This window comes from Ranitomeya variabilis, chromosome 2, assembly GCF_051348905.1.
Source record: "Ranitomeya variabilis isolate aRanVar5 chromosome 2, aRanVar5.hap1, whole genome shotgun sequence".
In the NCBI taxonomy this organism is placed as follows: Eukaryota; Metazoa; Chordata; class Amphibia; order Anura; family Dendrobatidae; genus Ranitomeya; species Ranitomeya variabilis.
This window is the reverse complement of record NC_135233.1, coordinates 697,403,350-697,423,897: the sequence shown is the minus strand read 5'-3', so window position 1 is coordinate 697,423,897 and position 20,548 is coordinate 697,403,350. Positions and strand designations below refer to the sequence as shown.

The following is a 20,548-nucleotide window of genomic DNA, read 5'->3' as shown; positions in this document are numbered from 1 at the left end:
GAGAAGATTAGAAAGGATCAAAATCTGTTTATTCATCTTCTCGGCCAGAATAAAGGGAAGAAGACTTCCAGATCCACAATTGCAAATTGGATCAAAAGAGCAATTCTGGAGGCTTATCAAATTCAAGGCCTTCCACCACCAAGAAAGCTCACAGCCCATTCTACTAGAGCAACAGCTGTCTCCTGGGCCGAGAAAGCCAGTGCTTCCATCGAGCAAATTTGCAGAGCGGCTACGTGGTCCTCGGTCCATACGTTCTCCAAACATTACAGGCTTGACCTGATGTCAAAAGAAGACTTAGCCTTCGGAGAAAAAGTCCTTAGTGCTGTAGTCCCTCCCTAAAAATTACTCTTGGGTACTGCTCCAGGTGTGCTGTCGTGGGGGGTTACTAGAGAAAATAGAATTATTCTTACCGTTAATTCGGTTTCTAGTAACCCACCACGACAGCAGGAGTAATCCCTCCCTTTGCTTAATATACGTTCTGAAAAGAATAAATATAATTTGAAGCATTCATTCTCCTGTGGTCCTTTATAATAACACTGAGGGGAGGATGAGGGAGGGGTTATTTAACCTCTTGTCATTTCCTGTCCCTATTAGGAAAGGGGTAACATCCTCCAGGTGTGCTGTCGTGGTGGGTTACTAGAAACCGAATTAACGGTAAGAATAATTCTATTTTTATTTTCTCTTACCCCATGACGGCACTACAGAGAGAGAGAGAGAGAGAGAGAGAGAGAGAGAGATCCGCCCTCAGGGACAGGAAACCCACAGGTTAAAAAGGCGGGACCTCTTCTCCACCTCAGTTCGGTTTCCTGTCCCTGACTGGGAACCTACAGGTGACCTACCTTTGTCGGTGCCGGGGACCATCTGGCCGGTTACAAGCAGTGGGGGGCCCTGCCACGGTCAAGGTGGAGTTCCATCCCTGAAGACACAAATCCGGGGCCGGCGGGTCCTGCGTATGTGCAAGGAAGAGGCAGTGAAGAGGATACAGTCTGCCTCTTCCTTTTCTCCAAACACCGGTAATGGGTAGCGGCGGCTACCTGGTGAATTACCGCCGGTCTGAGGCCCTGGGGGAGAGTGGCGGCGGCCACCAGAGGGAAGTGCCGCTAGTAAGTGCAGCGGCGGCTTCGGAGGCGCTCCCGACACTCCTGGGAGCTGGCTGCCAATATGGATGCGCGCGCGAGGCTGGCTGCAAGATAAATGCAGAGGTGCGGCAGGTCCCTTCCGGGTCGACGCTGAACCTCCGAAACCGGAAGTGAATGGTGCTGCGGGCGGGGAATTTAAACTGCAGAGCAGCCTGATACAGCTGCTCAAGCGGTTTCACAATGAGTGGAACAGAGCAACCCGCAGAAGTTCTGCAGTCCCCACCGAAGGTACGCCTGCAGCATAACCCGCAACGCCGTCAACAGCAGCAGCAGCCTACTCAGCGCCACAGCTCAGGATCCCAACGCAGCAGAGGCTCCAGTGGATCCAAAAGGAAGGCAACGGTTCAAGTTGAGGACGCATCTCCGAGACCTAAACCGGTATCTCCCTCATATTAGGAGGGTAAGTGACCTCCGTGAATGTACATATTCTAATTTGTTTTTTCTGTACATTTCCTTCCCTAAGGGGTACAATAAAACCTTAGGGTACTGTCACACAGTGCAATTTTGATCGCTACGACGGCACGATTCGTGACGTTCTAGCGATATCGTTACGATATCGCTGTCTGACACGCTACTGCGATCAGACATCACGCTGAGAATCGTACGTCGTAGCAGATCGTTTGGAACTTTCTTTCGTCGCTTGATCACCCGCTGACATCGCTGGATCGTTGTGTGTGACAGCGATCCATCGATGTGTTCGCTTGTAACCAGGGTAAACATCGGGTAACTAAGCGCAGGGCTGCGCATAGTAACCCGATGTTTACCCTGGTTACCAGCGTAAACGTTAAAAAAACAAACAGTACATACTTACATTTCGGTGTCTGTCCCCGGCGTCTCAGCTTCTCTGCACTGTGTGAGCGCCTGCCGGCCGGAAAGCGAGCACAGCGGTGACGTCACCGCTCTGCTTTCCGGCTATGGTGCTTACACAGTGGAGAGAAGCAGAACGCCGGGGGACAGACACCGGAATGTAAGTATGTACTGTTTGTTTTTTTTAACGTTTACCCTGGTTACCCAGGGACTTCGGCATCGCTCCAGCGCCGTGATTGCAAAGTGTGACCGCAGTCTACGACGCTGGAGCGATAATCATACGACGCTGCGACGTCACGGATCGTGCCGTCGTAGCGACGAACATTGCACTGTGTGACAGTACCCTTAACAAAAAGTGTGTGCAATCTGCTCTGCAGATTTACCTACTACATGGGAGAAAGTCCTCCTAGCTCCAAAAAGGAAATATCCGTTTGACGACCCTGCTTGTGCGTCTTGGGGAAAAGCGCCAAAAATAGATGTCGCTGTTGCGCAAAAAACTACACCTTTTCTCATGGAAGCTTACACCATATACAACAGCATTTTCTCGGCTTCCTCCACAGTCTATATATGAAATGAACTTCAAAGCAGGAAAATAATAGAAGCCATTAGCTATAACTGCTAAAATACAGGAACAATCTCACCCAAGATGTAAGTTCCTTGCTCCGCAGCGTTTTAATGGGATGATTTGAAATGTCCGAACATGTGAGGGTCGGACCCTCCTATGTGTGCTTGATGGATGACACACATTTGACCCTATGAAGTGGCCTCTCCCCTGATGACTGAGCCACAAGAAACGCGTCGGGAGAATATATAATGAGGGAGGACGTGATGACTGCTGGGATGAAATCCGGAGGAATGGGGCTTTGAATGGGCACGCAGAGGGCCTCCTCACATGTTCGGACATTTCAAATCATCCCATTAAAACGCTGCGGAGTAAGGAACTTACATCTTGGGTGAGATTGTTCCTGTATTTTAGCAGTTATAGCTAATGGCTTCTATTATTTTCCTGCTTTGAAGTTCATTTCATATATAGACTGTGGAGGAAGCAGAGAAAATACTGTTGTATATGGTGTAAGCTTCCATGAGAAAAGGTGTAGTTTTTTGCACCGTGCTAGAGCTTTGCAGCGCTCGCTCAGGAGGGTCTGTTAGTATTTGTACTTTGTGTGTTATGCTTTTAAAAATTAGTGTTGGTTTTATGAGCCTGTGGGCTCTTTTAATAGATTTTAATTAAAAGTTATTTTTTATTTAACTACAGTTCTACCTTGCTATATACACTTTTGAACTGATTGGTGGTATCATATTATTAGGTCGCTGTTGCGAAGGCCTCTAAAAAATGTGTGTTACCCTTTGAAGATTTAGAGACCCTATGGACAAAAAGGCTGAAGTTTTCTTAAAAGGTTCCTGGGAAGCGGCTAGCGCGGGTTTAAAACCAGGAATAACCCTACGCACGGCAAGAGCATTGATGGTGTGGTTGGACCACCTAGAGTCCCAGTTGAGAAATAGAATCCACTATTGATTCCCATGAGGTTTTGTGTCGGTAATGAGGGGTGCCGCTGCATATTTGGCGGACGCTTCCATAGACTCGGTGAGACTGACGGCAAGGTCAGCTTCATTCTCAAATGCAGCTAGAAGAGCATTATGGCTCAAGTGCTGGCCAGGAGACCTGCAAACTAAAGCAAAGTTATGCTCCATACCATGTGAGGGAGAATTTTTGTTTGGGCCTACCCTAGATGACATCCTCAAAGGCTGTAGACAAAAAGAAAGCCTTCCCAGGGTTTCTTAACCAATCTTACAAACGGCCCTTTCGGAGTAGGAAATTCATGCGTAAACGCCCCCCAAGGAACCAAAAAGGATGGGAGGGTAAAAGGTTTAAAAGCAGAGGCTTCATGTTTAACAAACCAGACAATAAGAAACAATCTCAATGAAGGTGCGCCCCAGGTGGGAGGGAGACTGACACACTTCCTTCAAACCTGGGAAAAAATATCAGGAAGCGAATGGACACTAAGTATAATAAGAACCGGTCTAAAATTAAAATTTCATACAATGCCACGCAACCATTTTGTGATAACACCACAGAGAAAATCAGAGGTCGAACAACTGGCCCTGCAAAAGGAAATATACAGTCTTCTCACAAAGAATGTCCTACAGGAGGTCCCACAACAGGAGAGACACGGGATTTTACTCTCCTCTTTTTTTCTTCTAACAAAACCAGATGGGACCTTCAGAACAATAATAAACCTGAAAAAATTGAACAAATATCTAATAACCCAGAGTTTCAAGATGGAAACAATAAAATCCTGTGTCAGAACTCTTCATCCGTCTTGTTTTATGACTGTAGTCGATCTAAAAGACGCATACTGTAGTAATCTATATTTTTTTATAATCTTTATTTTTATATAGCGCTAACATATTCCGCAGCACTTTACAGTTCGAGTACTATCATGTGCCCATCCATCCCAGTTATCAGAAATACCTCAGAGTGGCGGTGATGATGCCAGGAGAACTGAAACATTATCAGTTCAGAGCTCTCCCATTTGGCCTTGCTATAGCCCCGAGGGTATTTACGAAACTAGCGGAAGTGATGGCCCACAAGGGAGCAAGACGTGCTAATAATCCCATATCTGGACGATCTCCTAGTAGTGGGCAGATCATCGCACCATTGCAGTCAGCAGTTAGACAAGGTGATGACCTCCCTGTCAAATTTGGGTTGGATGTTGAATCTAGAAAAATCCAGGATTGTTCCAACACAGATACAACAGTACTTAGGAATAATGATAGATTCAACAAGACAAGAATGCCGTCTTCCGGGGACGAAAGTTTCCGACATGGTACAACTAATAACCCAATTAAGGCTTTCACCAATCATCACCTTACGGAAAGCGATGTCAGTGTTGGGGTCAATGACAGCCTGTATGCCAGCGGTCCAATGGGCTCAGTATCACTCCAGAGATCTCAAGTGGGAAATATTAGAAGCACAACTCCGCTTAAAAGGGGATTTAGAAAAGCACTTAGAAGTCTCTTCACAAACAATATGTTCCCTAGCTTGGTGGATAGATCCGGCCAACTTAACCAGAGGGGTCCCATGGGTATGGGCAGTTTTGGTAACCCTGACCAAGGATGCGAGCCCATGGGGTTGGGGGGCTCATTTAAACAAATTGCCCAAAGCCCTTGCTCAGGAAGAGACTCTGCTCATCAAACATGAAAACTCTTGGCAGTAAAATACGCACTCGAACACTTCCTAGTCTCCCTCCGTTCCCATCACGTAAGGGTGCTTTCGGACAACAGGGTGGTGGTGGCGGCATACCTCAATCACCAGGGAGGAACAAAGTCCCACTCACTGATGGAAGTGACAATCTATCCTCTGTCAGCCCTTCACATCAAGGGGACAGAGAATCAGGCGGCAGATTTTTTTTTTTTAAGCAGAGTACAGTTAAAACGGGGGGAGTGGGAGTTGAACCAGGAGATATTCAACCACATTGTAGCTTGCTGGGGAATTCCGGATATAGATTTGTTCGCAAACAGCCTAAACCGGAAAACACAGGCATTCTGCTCAATCGACCCAAGAGGAAATCCAGTGACCCTAGACGCTTTTCTAATTCCCTGGAACTTTCAACTAGCTTATGCCTTTCCCCCGATAGCATGAATTCCACTAGTTCTGAAGAAAATCCGGGAGGACAGGGCAAGAGTAATTATGATAGCCCCGTTTTGGCCAAAAAGAGCGTGGTTCCCATGGCTGCGCTTAATGTCTGTGACAGAACCATGGGTTCTCCCAGATATCCCAAATCTCCTACACAAGGGGCCAATAAACAATCCACAAGTAAAAAACCTGCATATGACAGCCTGGAATTTGAGAGGGAACTTGTAGCAAAAAAGGGGTTTTCTTCAAATTTAGTTTCAACCCTCTTGTCCAGTAGAGAACCAGTAACTACCAGAGCATACGGCAAGGTCTGGAAAAAGTTCCTCTAATCCAAATGTCAGCGTATCGGGGAAAATCCCAATTCAGGAAGTGTTAGAATTCCTTCAGAAAGGATTAGAAAAAGGGTTAGCAACAAATACCCTTAAGGTTCAAATCGCAGCATTGGGCGCGCTATACAATTATGACCTAGCAAGGAACCACTGGATAAAAAGGTTTATTAAAGCCTCAATTAGGTCTGAACCAGTCATACACCACACTTCGCCTCCCTGGGACCTAAACCTAGTACTGTCTGCACTAACTAACTAACTAAAGCGCCTTTTGAACCTTTGTCTCAAGCCTCCCTAAAGATAATCTCCCTGAAAACTTCCCTTCTGGTAGCATTAACCTCAGCCCGCAGAATTAGTGATTTGCAGGCTCTTTCAGCTTACCCGCCTCTAACTCAGATAATAGAGGATAGAGTAGTCCTTAGTACTGACCCGTCTTACCTGCCTAAAGTAGCATCACGATTTCATAGATCTCAGCAAATATCCTTACCATCTTTTTGCCCAAACCCCAAGAATGAGAAGGAAAAATCTCTACACACATTAGACCTCAAGAGATGCCTAACCCTATATATATCAGCCACAAGAGAGTGTAGGAAAGGCAGGTCTCTGTTTGTTTTCAGGGCCCAAACAAAGGACACAAAGCATCAAAAGCCACACTGGCGAGATGGGTAAGGGATGCCATCACTCTAGCATACGCCTCATCTAATGAAGTCGTTCCAGACAGGATCAAAGCTCATTCAACTAGATCGGTAGCAACCTCTTGGGCAGAGCAAGCAGGAGCATCGATCGGCCAGATATGTAGATCAGCCACTTGGTCTTCTCCCTCTACATTTTTTCAAACACTACCAACTGGACCTATCTTGCTCTTCAGACCTAACTTTTGGTAAAAGGGTCTTAGAGGCAGTAATCCCACCCTAAAACACATTCTATGAAAATCTCTCCATGGTGCCGTCATGGGGTAAGAGACTATCGTAGTTACTTACCGATAACGGTGTTTCTCTGATCCCATGACGGCACCCGTATATTCCCTCCCTTTCACGTGTGGGTGTGCACACTAGTAAGCAACCATTGATATTTAGTCACGAGGTGTCATAAAAAATAAAATAAAATTAAAAGGAAAAAAATAAAAAATTATTAAATTGCTTTGCTGTTTACTAACCATTTAAAGGGAACCTGTCACCTGAATTTGGCGGGACCAGTTTTGGGTCATATGGGCGGGGTTTTCGGGTGTTTGATTCACCCTTTCCTTACCCGCTGGCTGCATGCTGGCCGCAATATTGGATTGAAGTTCATTCTTTGTCCTCCGGAGTACATGCCTGCGCAAGGCAAGATTGCCTTGCGCTGGCGTGTACTCCGGAGGACACAGAATAAACTTCAATCCAATATTGCGGCCAGCATACAGCTAGCGGGTAAGGAAAGGGTGAATCAAACACCCGAAAACCCCGCCCATATGACCCAAAACTGGTCCCGCCAAATTCAGGTGACGGGTTCCCTTTAAGTTACAGCTGTAGTCCTGTTAAGGCTCTGTAAACCAACTGAGGTGGAGGAGAGGTCCCGTCTTCTTAACCTGTGGGTTTCCTGTCCCTGAGGGCAGATCCCTCTCTCTCCGTGGTGCCATCATGGGATCAGAGAAATACCGTTATCGGTAAGTAACTCTGATATTTTTCCACCTGAGGTGGGTGTATGTATGTGTACAATGAGCACACAGATCTATAAGGGTTCTTTACTGGACTTAGGGCAAGTTTTGTTTACACAGGTCGATGTGCTGCCTTGAACGATTATCTTCTTTTGCTCATCAGGTGATCGGCAGCTGGTTCGCATTGCAAGATTGAGAAACTACCATTCCTAGGGTCACTCATTCACACTCTGTAAATGTTCCTTTAGTAAAGTATGTGGAAGTTGGTACAAAGAGTACTGTCTTGCTCTTCTACTGTTAGCCGTGCATGGGTATCCTCAGGTAGCTTATGGCCCTCGATGATCTTTAATATGGCCCCTGGGCAGATTCCTGACGACCACAGTATGGGCTGGCCGTTGTATTTTGCTGGCTGCCGGTCCATTAATTTCTCCTTGTTGTGTGTGCACCTAGTATTCACTAAACGCTGTGCAATTAATGATTACATCCTGACATCAGTGCCAGCATCAGGACGTACTTTGTGGGCAGAGGTAACAACCAATTTGAACGCCCCTAAAGGATGGCATAAAGATCCAATTGGCCTTGGCAGATAAGATTCCCCACCCCTGCTGTAAGCTATAGAAGGTTGTGGGATTCCACAAACCAGAAGTTTGGGTCTGTCTTTTTTACAAAAAAATACTGCAATAAATGACAGTAGTATGGTAGTGATGAGGCATTAAATACAGAAAATAAATTATGTAAAAAGCAAATCAAGGCAGCAAAGATTGAGGCAGAGAGACTCATCCCCAGAGGAAAAAAAAAACCCAAAATATTATTTAACTACATAAATAGAAAGAAACTAAAAATGATAGTGTTGGCCCCTTAAAAATAGTCTGGGTGAAATAGTGGATGAGGATGAGGAAACAGCCAATATGCTAAATGACTTTTTTTCATCAGTATTTACATAAGAAAGTCCTATGACAGACAATATGATCAGTGATAACATAAATTCCCCATTAAATGTTACCTGCTTAACCCAGCAGGAAGTACGGCGGCGTCTAAAAATCACTAAAGTTGACAAATCTCCGGGCCCGGATGGGATACACCCCCGAGTACTGCAAGAATTAAGTACAGTCATTGATAGACCATTATTTTTCATCTTTAAAGACTCCATAATAACAGGGTCTGTACCACAGGACTGGCGTATAGCAAATGTGGTGCCAATATTCAAAAAGGGGACAAAAACTGAACTCAGTAATTATAGGCCAGTAAGCTTAACCTCTACTGTGGGTAAAATCCTGGAGGGTATTCTAAGGGATGCTATACTGGAGTATCTGAAGAGGAATAACCTCATGACCCAGTATCAGCACGGGTTTACTAGGGACCATTCCTGTCAGACTAATCTGATCAATTTCTATGAAGAGGTAAGTTCCGGGCTGGACCAAGGGAACCCAGTGGACGTAGTGTATATGGACTTTTCAAAAGCTTTTGATACGGTGCACACAAGGTTGATACATAAAATGAGAATAATGGGGATAGGGGAAAATGTGTAAGTGGGTTTAGAGCTGGCTCGGGGATAGGAAGCAAAGGGTGGTTATTAATGAAGCACACTTAGACTGGGTCTTTGTTAGCAGTGGCGTACCACAGGGGTCAGTATTGGGCCCTCTTCTTTTTAACATTTATTAATGACTTTGTAGGGGGCATACAGAGTAGTATTTCAATATTTGCAGATGACACTAAACTCTGCAGTGTAATCAATACAGAGGAGGACAATTTTATATTACAGGATGATTTATGTAAACTAGAAGCTTGGGCTGATAAATGGCAAATGAGCTTTAATGGGGATTAATGTAAGGTCATGCACTTGGGCAAAAGAAATAAGATGTATAATTATGTGCTTAATTGTAAAACTCTGGGCAAAACTGTCAATGAAAAAGTCCTGGGTGTATGGGTGGATGACAAACTCGCATTTAGTGGCCAGTGTCAGGCGGCTGCTACAAAGGCAAATAAAATAATGGGATGCATTAAGAGAGGCATAGATGCTCATGAGGAGAACATAATTCTACCTCTATACAAGTCACTAGTGCGACCACACTTATACACTGGAGACCAGAACTGTGCACAGTATTCTAAGAAAGACATAGCTGAACTAGAGCGGGTGCAGAGAAGAGCGACCAAGGTTATTAGAGGACTGGGGGGTCTGCAATACCAAGATAGGTTATTACACTTGGGGCTATTTAGTTTGGAAAAACGAAGACTAAGGGGTGATCTTATGTTAATGTATAAATATATGAGGGGACAGTACAAAGACCTTTCTGATGATCTTTTTAATCATAGACCTGAGACAGGGACAAGGGGGCATCCTCTACGTCTGGAGGAAAGAAGGTTTAAGCATAATAACAGACGCGGATTCTTTACTGTAAGAGCAGTGAGACTATGGAACTCTCTGCCGTATGATGTTGTAATGAGTGATTCATTACTTAAATTTAAGAGGGGACTGGATACCTTTCTTGAAATGTATAATGTTACAGGGTATATACACTAGATTCCTTGATAGGGCCTTTATCCAGGGAACTAGTCTGATTGCTGTATGTGGAGTAGGGAAGGAATTTTTTCCCCAGTGTGGAGCTTAGGGCTTGTTTCCATTTGCGAGAAACACGTCCGTGTCTCGCATGTAGAAACCAAGCTCTGGCGCCGGCACTCCAGAGCGGAGCGTGCGGCTCCATGTGTTCCTATGCGGCCGCACGCTCCGCTCCCAAGTGCCGGCACCAGAGCTTGGTTTCCACATGCGAGACACGGACGTGTTTCTCGCAAATGGAAACAAGCCCTTACTCTTTGCCACATGTTTTTTTTTTTTTTTTGCCTTCCTCTGGATCAACATCATGGGGCATGTTAGGTTAGGATATGGGTTGAGCTAGATGGACTGTCTTCCTTCAACCTTATTATACAGTAACATAGTAACAGTTTTTAATAATGATAATAATTTTAAAAAAAATTGTATATCAGTCTGGGGCCAACCATTCTTAAATATAAAGGGCAACCCCAGATTGGCGATGCGTACCCTTTAAGCCATGCAAATTATACAGGGAGACTACGAAGCGCTGTGCAATGAGATGGAAACTCTTGTCTGACATGCATTTTTTGTTAAGCAGCAGAAATATTGGCATGTTCAACTACTACCACTTTGCAGCTTGCACAACTATAAATCTGGCACAGCTACTTGCCATCTGCTGAGTAGACTAATAAAATACAAGTGGAATCTCATCTTTTTAATTGAAACAATGAAGGATAAAATGTAGAGACACTAACTCATATAATTTATATATCTGACACCACCAGGGGTGAACCTAGCCTCTCTGCCGCCTGAGGCGAACTGCAAAACGGCGCCCCCCATAGTAAATTTTTTAAATTGGTAGAAATTAATCTGGTTCATACAGATTTCTTTCTATCCTGTAATCATTTGTGCAATAGTGGTCATTTGAATTTAGAGAAATAGAAGAAAAAAAATTATGTCCGAACACAAGTACCGTATTTTCCGGCGTATAAGACGACTTTTTAACCCCTGAAAATCATCTCAAAAGTCGGGGCTAGTCTTATACACCGGGTACGGCGTGTGCAGGGAGCGGTCCTGATGGTTCCCAGGATCTGGAGGAGAGGAGATTCTCCTTCAGGCCCTGGGATCCATATTCGTGTAAAAAAAAGAATAAAAATAAAAAATATGGATATACTCACCCTCCGACGGCCCGCAGCTCTCAGCGGTGCAAGTGGCGGCCTCCGTTCCTAAGGATGCAATAAGCGAAGGACCTTCGATGACGTTGCGTGACCGTGACGTCATCGAAGGTCCTTTGCTCATTGCATCCTTAGGAACGGAGGCCGGCCCTTGTACCGCTGAGAGCTGCGGGCCGTTGGAGGGTGAGTATATCCATATTTTTTATTTTTACACTTTTTTTTTTTTTTACATTAATATGGATCCCAGGGCCTGAAGGAGAGTCTCCTCTCAGATCCTGGGAACCATCCGCACCGCACACGCCGTATAAGATGACCCCCATCTTATACAGCGAGTATATCCCAAACTCCATATTTTATATGGAAAAGTTGGGGGGCGTCTTATACGCCAGAAAATACGGTACATCACCGTACATGCAAGAACCACACAGAAGAATCCAGAACAAGGATCATTAATGGCAATGGCAGGCCTGGCACAAGCATACAGACAATGATGGCTGCAGAGCGGTCCTGTAGCAGGGCCGGACTGGGACAAAAAAGCAGCCCTTCCACACAAACCCCTCCAGCCCACATAACACGTTATAACACGTCCCACCCCAGCTCAGTGAATTTTCGCTATACTTTGTCATGCTCCTCACCACTCTCTTATAGGAGATATTTGAAGAGCCACATGTGACTGGTGCTGCAGTGTGTATGATCGCCCACAGCTCCGTTTACATGGTGCTCTTCAAAGCTATTTTTCACAGGATCATGGGGGTCCCCGCAATAAGGTCCACAACAAACAGAAAGTCATCCCCTATCCAGAAGATAGGGGAGAACTTCCAAATTTGAGATAGCTTAAACAGGTTTTTCATGACTTGCGGTATTTTTATTACATTTATAGGAATGTAGAAAATAAACAAATAATGACAATTCAGTACTCCAATGCTCGTGCAAACCAGTGTATAAATCAGGCAGGATTTTTTATCAGATAGCACACTGACCGATGTTATCCAATGGGGCCACGCAGAGAAACATTTTTTTTTCTCAAACTGATCCGGCGTGAGAAATTCAGAACATGCTGCGATTTGGCTCTGCAATTGAATGACTCACCCATTCTAGTCTATGGGTGGGAGAAAAAAATGGATACCTCAGTATAACATCCAGTATTTACGGTTACATTACAATTCTATAACATAGGGGACTGTAAATGATCCTGTAAAAGATTAATAACTGCTCAGAAAAAAAACTGACTGCAAACAGAAAACAAGTGAGAAAAAAAATCATCCCATTCTCCTGGATAAAAACAGATACTTATATATGATGTACAGGGAAATATAGGTATAGTACAATGCCAAAGATTTTACTTCTTACATTACGTGAGCGATATCCATTATTAATTCTACAATAGCTCAGAAACTGGTGAATCCTCGCAGCGCACAGTGCGAGTCCTGGGAGGATTAGAAAGTCTGCAGTCACAGAGTGACACAGAGTGAGTGTAGCCAGTATAGTCCTCCATACAGTATTATAGGCACCACGTAGTCCTCCATACAGAATTATGGGCACCGCATAGACCTCCATACAGAATTATGGGCACCGCATAGTCCTCCATACAGTATAATGGGCCCACATAATGCTCCATACAGTATCATGGGCCCCAAACAGAGGCGTAGCTAGGGTTTCAACTTAGGGGGGGGGGGTGAAACATCTGAGTGGGCCCCTAACCAGCTAACCCTGATTACAGCTACGGTTGCGCACTCTAATTGTGAATATAGGGGAACCTCAGAATATGACCCTACTATTATTGAAAATAAATCTATATACAAAAACGAACATTGACTTTACCGCCATATTGTGACCATATGCAACTTTGATGGTCACAATACTCTGAGCGTCCCTATAACAATAATGCTTAAGTGCCCACTTAACATTTTATAATGTCCCCTAAGTTCCCCCATGTACTGCTCCATTATACACAGTATGGTGAGCTTAAAGCTTCCCTATACACAGTATGATGTTCCCACTGCTCCCCTCTACACAGTATGATCCCACTGCTCCCCTATAGATAGTATGAGCCCAATGCTCCCCTATACACAGTATAATGATGACAGAACTCCACTATAGAAAGTATAATGCCCCCAGAGCTCCCCTATATACAGTGTAATGGGCCAACAGCTCCCATATGCACAATATGCCTTCACAGTTCCCTATACACAGTATGATGGGCCAGCAGCTCCCGTCAAACAGTATGATATCCCCCACAGTTCCCCTGTACACAGTATGATGGGCCCACAGCTTCCTTATACATAATGATTGGTCCGCAGCTCCCTTATACACAGTATGATTGGCCCGCAGCTCCTGTATACACAGAATGATGGGCCCACAGCTCCCGTATACACAGTATGATTGGCCCGCAGCTCCCTTATACATAGTATGATGGTCCTGCAGCTTCCTTATACACAGTATGATGGGCCCCCAGCTTCCTTATACACAGTATGATGGGCCCGCAGCTCCCTTATACATAGTATGATGGTCCTGCAGCTTCCTTTACACAGTATGATGGGCCCCCAGCTTCCTTTACACAGTATGATGGGCCCCCAGCTTCCTTATACACAGTATGATGGGCCCCCAGCTTCCTTATACACAGTATGATGGGCCCGCAGCTTCCTTATACACAGTATGATGGGCCCCCAGCTTCCTTATACACAGTATGATGGGCCCCCAGCTTCCTTATACACAGTATGATGGGCCCGCAGCTCCCTTATACACAGTATGATGGACTCACCGCTCGCTGTCATGATTTGGATGCCCCGGTCATTTACTCATCCTCCACCGTATTCACTATTTTGTGGCACTGCTGCAGTGCCGCTGCTCAAACTTGTGAGCGCAGCTTCTGACTGGCCAGAACTTAAAAGCTATGTCACAAGCGCTCAATGTACCGTTATAATAGATGAATGTGGATAAAATCCGCGCTGCTGCAACAAATGATGGATCCAGATATAGTTATAAGATGTTCGGGTGGTTTATTTAACGTGTTTCGAAGCTCGTGGCTTCTTCAGGAAGTTTCCACAGAAAGATCTTCTTTCTGTGGAAACTTCCTGAAGAAGCCATGACCTTCGAAATGCGTTGAATAAACCACCCGAACATCTTATAACTATATCTGGATCCACATTCATCTATTATAACAGTTCTGAGAGGTCGCAACGCCGACCTGTGGATCTGCAGCAGCTGACAACTGCACGCTTTTACTTTGTACCACCAGGTGAGCAGTTCTCTCTTAATTGATTGGAAACAATCCTGGGAATAAGACCCTATTTGCGCTTTTTTGTCTCCTACCTTTCGATACAAGCGCTCAATGTAAGACTATGAGGCTATGTGCACTTGTTGCGGATTCGTGTGCGGATTTACCGTGGATTTCCTGTGTTTTTTGTGCAGATTTCACCTGCATTTTAGCACCTGCGGAATCCTATACAGGAGATGTAAAATGCTGTGGAATCCGCAAAAAGAATTGACATGCTGCGGGAAATACAATGCAATGTTTCCGCGCAGTATTTTCTGCACCATGTGCACTGCGGATTTGGTTTTCCATAGGTTTACATGGCACTGTACACCGGATGGAAAACTGCTGCGAATCAAAAGCGGCTAATCCGCACCGTGTGCACATAGCCTGAGAGTGAGAAAGAGGCCAGAACGAGGCTCCCACAGACTCACACTGATTAGTGACCTCTGCGCTGCTGCATGATACACTGGAGCCTCGGACAGGCCACAAACTGCAGGAGACGGAGCCGAGCAGAGACAAAAACAGATGAAAACGCCGGAAGGTGAGTATCAGACAGGGGGCAGGGGACGGGGATTTTCAGCACCGCTCCAGCAGTGAAATAAAAAATAATGCTGGAGTGGTGCTGTAAATGTGATGCAGCTCTCGGTATTATATGGGGGCTCCTTATACTAATACTCATAAAAGACCCTGGTGGTACGTATCAAAAGCCCCCTACTCCCCCATCTCCATCCTCCCCAGACAGCAAATATTATGTGATGGAGTACATATAATATCATAACAAAACATAATATTCAGCCCCCAGTGCCCTGTCCCCCCTCCCCCACTTCAGCCCCAATACCCCCATCATCTCACATCCACCCCTCAGTGCCCTGTCCCACCTCACCCACCTTCTGCCCTCACAGCACTCAAATGGTCTCACACTCACCCCCCAGTACCCTGTCCCCCCTCACTCACTTTCAGCGCCCACAATACCCCAACGGTCTCACACTGACATACCTGAATTTAATAAACCTAATAAGTTCCATCCCCAGCACTTGCTGATGAAGTTTGCAGGCAGGACCAGGAAGTGTCTAGGCGAAATACAAGATGTGGGCACTAGGACCCAGCGTGCCTGAGCCAATCCCAGCGTGCACAGAGTGAAAAAGCACTGCAGCCAGGAAAAGCTTCAGGATCAGGTCAGAGGGGCGAAACCATTCACTGCAGGAGGGAGACTGCAGCCGGCCACTGTGCTAATAGCCAGCAGAGCAGAGTCTCCATCAGACAGGAGCAGACATTATACTGCTCTGCTCCTATGCCGTGTTCTGCCTCGTCACAGAAGTGGCCCTGGCTCCCAGTGGGCCCCTTCATGTGACAGGGCCTGGGGCGATGGCCCCCTCTGCCCCCCCAGTAGCCACACTACTGGTCTCTGCAGGGATTACAGGGAGAGTCGGCATTGGCAACAGCACCACGTGTTCTGACCGCCGCTCTGCCGCCCCCTGGCTTGAGGGATGAGCTGCCGCCTGAAGCAAAGTGCTCAACTTGCTTCATGATAGCAGCGCCCCTGGACACCACCTATTGTCATGTCAGAGATTTGCTTGTTTTTTTTTTTGTTTTTTTTTAATATCTGTATTTCTAATCAGATGATTTAATCTACGGTACTTGGTAGCCCACATTCTCCCAGCAGACTGCTGAGATGCTTTTTTGTATCACCAACGTAATAACGCAAAATATCATGTCCTAGTGGCCCTGTAATATTTTAGCAGCCACAATTAATTACGGTACATATTGCACAAGTTCCACTTCTTTGTGCTGCACTGCCAGGGTTTCAGTAAAGGCTTATTCCACTCTCCATGCATAGGGATGCTGGCTAATCCAAGTGTGCATGTGTAGACAGCCTGCCGTGTATGTTTTTAAAGTGCAGGTAAAGATTGGCTAACCCGCAGTAATCATAAATTACTGATACCACAATGTGACACCACAATGCTGCTCTATTTGTTAAAAGTATTTCAGTGATGAGTTTCCTTTTCTGCTCCTTTTCTGACTGTTCGTGTCCAACGCTTCCCTTTAAAAAGGTTTTTTTTTTTTTTTTTTTTTTTTTTTAATTTGTCAATCACATACCAAAGTACATACAGTTGTATCAATAAGACCTCACCCAATTATTGCTACCACTGTATATGTACTGTATATGTGACACCGTCCTCAATCTTGAATAATTCTTGATTGATTTTTATCTTGGGCTCTCCCCACCCCCCATTTGTAGTCACTGCTTAGGCTACTTTCACACTAGTGTCGTGCACTGCACGTCGCTATGCGTCGTTTTGTAGAAAAAACGCATCCTGCAAAAGTGCTTGATGTGTTTGTTTTTTTTCTCCATAGACTTGCATTAGCGACGCATTGCCACACGTCGCAACCGTCGTGCGACTGTTGCATCAGACCGTCGCCACCAAAAAACGTTGTAACGTTTTTTGGTGCGCCGTGCCAGTCTTTTTCGACCGCACATGCGCGGCCGGAACTCCGCCCCCGCCTCCCCGCACCTCACAATGGGGCAGCGGATGCGTTGAAAAACAGCATCCACTGCCCCCGTTGTGCGGCGCATTCACTGCTAGCGTCGGTACGTTGCAACGATGCAATTCGTCGTGCGTCGTCCGATGCTAGTGTGAAAGTAGCCTAAGACTGATATCCTCATTCTACTTGGTTTTGCCCAAACATCCAGCCGTGTGGTGTCATTGCGTACTTTGTGGTGGTGGTTTGTGTTCAATTTTTCTATGGCTATGCACTGGTCGATTTTTGAGGCTTGTTCCAAGGAATGCTCCTGTCCTAATCAACTAGTGTAAACGGACTTACAACTGTATGAACAAGTGTAATGGGACATGTACTTCTGAGAACAGCCTTGCTAATGATTCTGTTCGCTTTGGAAGAGCCTAACCAAACAAGATGCTAGCTGATTGGAAGTCATTTATAAGTAGCTAATCAGTGGATTAGCTACTGCCCTCTTGTCATGGCCTAAAGGCTCATGCAGACGTCAGTGGATCACAACCGCAATTCGTGGACTGGCCGAGGGTCTCTCAACTGGAGCATGACTGCTTCACATATTTCTAGGAGTCTGTCATGCTTGGTCGGGAGACTCGCGGCTCAGTCCGTGCATTGCGGTCCATGATCAGACAGAGCCACCGACGCCTACACATGCCCTAGGGCCTAGACTGTGTGCAATAAGGTGTGTGGAAACAGCTCTATAATTAACATCAAAGACTTTTTTTCCTTTTTTCTGTTACACTAACAGTTTCCACGTGACCTACTTTTCTACTAACCTATCTGCAGTTAGGTAGAAGCAATATCCTGACTTTCCCCTACTTCAGTAAAATCTGTAATGATTAACAACTTTGTACAGAACCTGCCTATATAAATAGTTGCACTGGTCCTTGATCCATGCTACTGGATTTTGCAGGGTTTTCTCGCTCAGTATGGGTGTATTGTACAGCATTCAAGAGTAAGTAATGTGCTCAAAGGTTTTAGCCCTATTCATAAGAATGAGTGTCCTTGTAGAGCAAATAATGTGGTAGTTATTAGAAATGGAATATACAATCTTTACTGTCACTGAGCAAGAAATTACTGGATGTTTGTATCTTGTATGTCTATATCTGCTATTGAAAGCTGACCAAGCAATATGGAAACAAAAATAAATTTTTATAATGCTACAAATTGAAATTGCTTGATTCACCACTGTTGTGCATTAGGTTGTTTCAGTAATGCAATTCTTACGAAGAACTGACCTGTGCATCTGAAGTGTCGAGGAACAAACCTGAGTCTTGTATCAAACGTGCTGACATCTGTAAATGTATTCCTGGCCCATTCTTCTCATACTCTTATCTTGTAGGGTGGATCATCTGTACACGTTTTTTGTCCAATGGTCTCCTGAAGTTTACGGAAAAGATGCAAAAGAGCAAGGATTTGTGGTGGTGGAGAAAGATGAACTTGATATGATTGACAACTTCTTTAGTGAGCCCTCTACTAAAAGCTGGGAGGTAAGACTATGAAATCTTGGTAGGATTCCAAAAGATGTGACTGTCAAAAGGTGTTCTAAACTTTGTAAGGAAATATTGAAATGTAGCTAGGAGCTGTGTACCACCACTACATGCGCTATGTGAAGGATCATGGGAGCAAAGTACTGCAGTGCACAGGCGCCGGGAAAGGTCAGAGAGGCCCAGTGCCTGTGCACTGTAGTACTTTGCTCTGCCCTCAACAGGGCAGACAAAGTACACCTGCGCCGGAGCTGCAGCGTGAAGACAAGAGGACGTCATCCTATGAAGATAGGAGGCCCCGGACCAGACTGATGCCCATCGGACCGGACTGCAGTGGGACCGCCCCTGGGTGAGGATACATCGGGGGCTTATCTACAGCATTCCAGAATGCTGTAGATAAGCCCCTGATGCCGGTCGGCTTAGCTCGCCTTCGATTTTGGGGGTGCAGGTTCCCTTTAACACCATTGCACATAAAAAGGAAGTCTGTCCAGTATTTTCCTCTTCTAAGTCTGAATCAACAAAGACTAGTAGAATGGGCTCTGGATCAGATGGTAGTCCAGCAAATTTTGGACCTGTGAGGGCTTCCAAACATAGGCTTATTCGCAAGCAGGCAGAACAGAAAGACAAAATACTGTTTGCTAGGTCCAAGGGAAAATCCCCATGCCGTAGATACCTTACAGATTCCATGGAAATTCGACCTAGTCTACGCCTTTCCTCCAGTAATGATTCCAGCAGTGCTGAGAAATGACCAGGACCAGACGAGGATAATTCTGATGGCCCCATTCTGGCCCAAAAAACTGGTTTTCATGGATGAGGTGGATGTCCATTGTTGATCCATTGATCTTACCAGAAATCCCGAATCTGCTCATCCAAGGTCTAGTCTAGCATCTGCAAATTTACAGTCCTCCATTTGACGGCCTGAAATTTGAATGGTCACTATAGATTTAAAAAGGTACACTTTCTTAAAGCAGAAAATCAGTGACAACAAAAATGCATACTGTAGAACTTGGGAAAAGTTCCTGACTGGGTGGAGGAAATTTGATTTAAATCTAAGAATTTTTCCAGAATGGAGTAGAGCTTGGGCTATTCACAAGCACTTTTAAAGTGCAGATTTCGACCCTAGGGACATTATCCATGTATTGGCTGCCAAGTTATTATACAATCAGGCATATTAAAGCTTGTGATGGATCTAGGCCAATCCATAGTCCGAAGGTGTCTCCTAGGACTTGAACTATATTTATTTATTTTTTTTTAAGGAGTTGAATGAACCATTGGTGGGGTCGTCAGCGCCAGTGTGTCGCTCCATCCCGGACCAACTTTTTACTATTGATGCTGCCTATGCAGCATCAATAGTGAAAGAAAAGAAAAAAAAATGTTAAAAATAATAAAAAATAAAAAATTGTGCTATTCTCACCTTCCGTGAGACCGCTAAGTCATCTGGGTAATTTCGCAATGAATCACTGGCAACGGAAGCTGGCGGCAGCATCGAGCGCATTGGGACAGCTTCGTTTGACGCTGGAGGGTGAGTAAAAAAACAAAAAAAGATATATATAAACAGGGATATGGTGCCCACACTGCTATATACTGCGTGGGCTGTGTTTATATACTGCGCGGGCTGGCTGGGCTGTGTGCGACATGCATGCGTGTACGTATGTGTGTGTGTATATATATATATATATATATATATTTTTATTTTTTTTTCTAGAATACCCGATGCGTTAGAATTGGGCCACCATCTAGTGTGTGTGTGTGTGTGTGTATTATATTATATATTTTTTTTCATTCTTTCAAGACCATTCCAGTATCATTGCCTTCAGCCAGTAGCATTGGTGGTATATAGGTTTTGTCAGTTAACTCCCAGTTTACACAGATATTTGAAGATAGGCTGGGTCTGGCCTTAAAACAACCCATCTTCCAAAGGTAACCATGAAATTGCATAGATGGCAGGAGATTATTCTTCCCACTTTTTGTAATGATCCTAAGAACCCAAAGATGGGAAAATTTCACACACTGTTAGAGACTAAATATGTCCGTAACAAAACAGTGG

General features: G+C 45.0%; 1 protein-coding gene across 6 annotated transcripts in view; it reads left to right on the top strand.

The window, feature by feature from the left end:
- NCOA7 (nuclear receptor coactivator 7) overlaps positions 1-20,548 on the top strand; it is a 248,863-nt gene that overhangs the window by 200,127 nt on the left and 28,188 nt on the right. For all 6 annotated transcript variants that reach the window (XM_077289426.1, XM_077289424.1, XM_077289427.1 and 3 more), the window contains one exon: positions 18,357-18,504. In XM_077289426.1, coding sequence (XP_077145541.1) covers positions 18,357-18,504 — 148 coding nt within the window. The remainder of the gene's footprint in view (positions 1-18,356; positions 18,505-20,548) is intronic.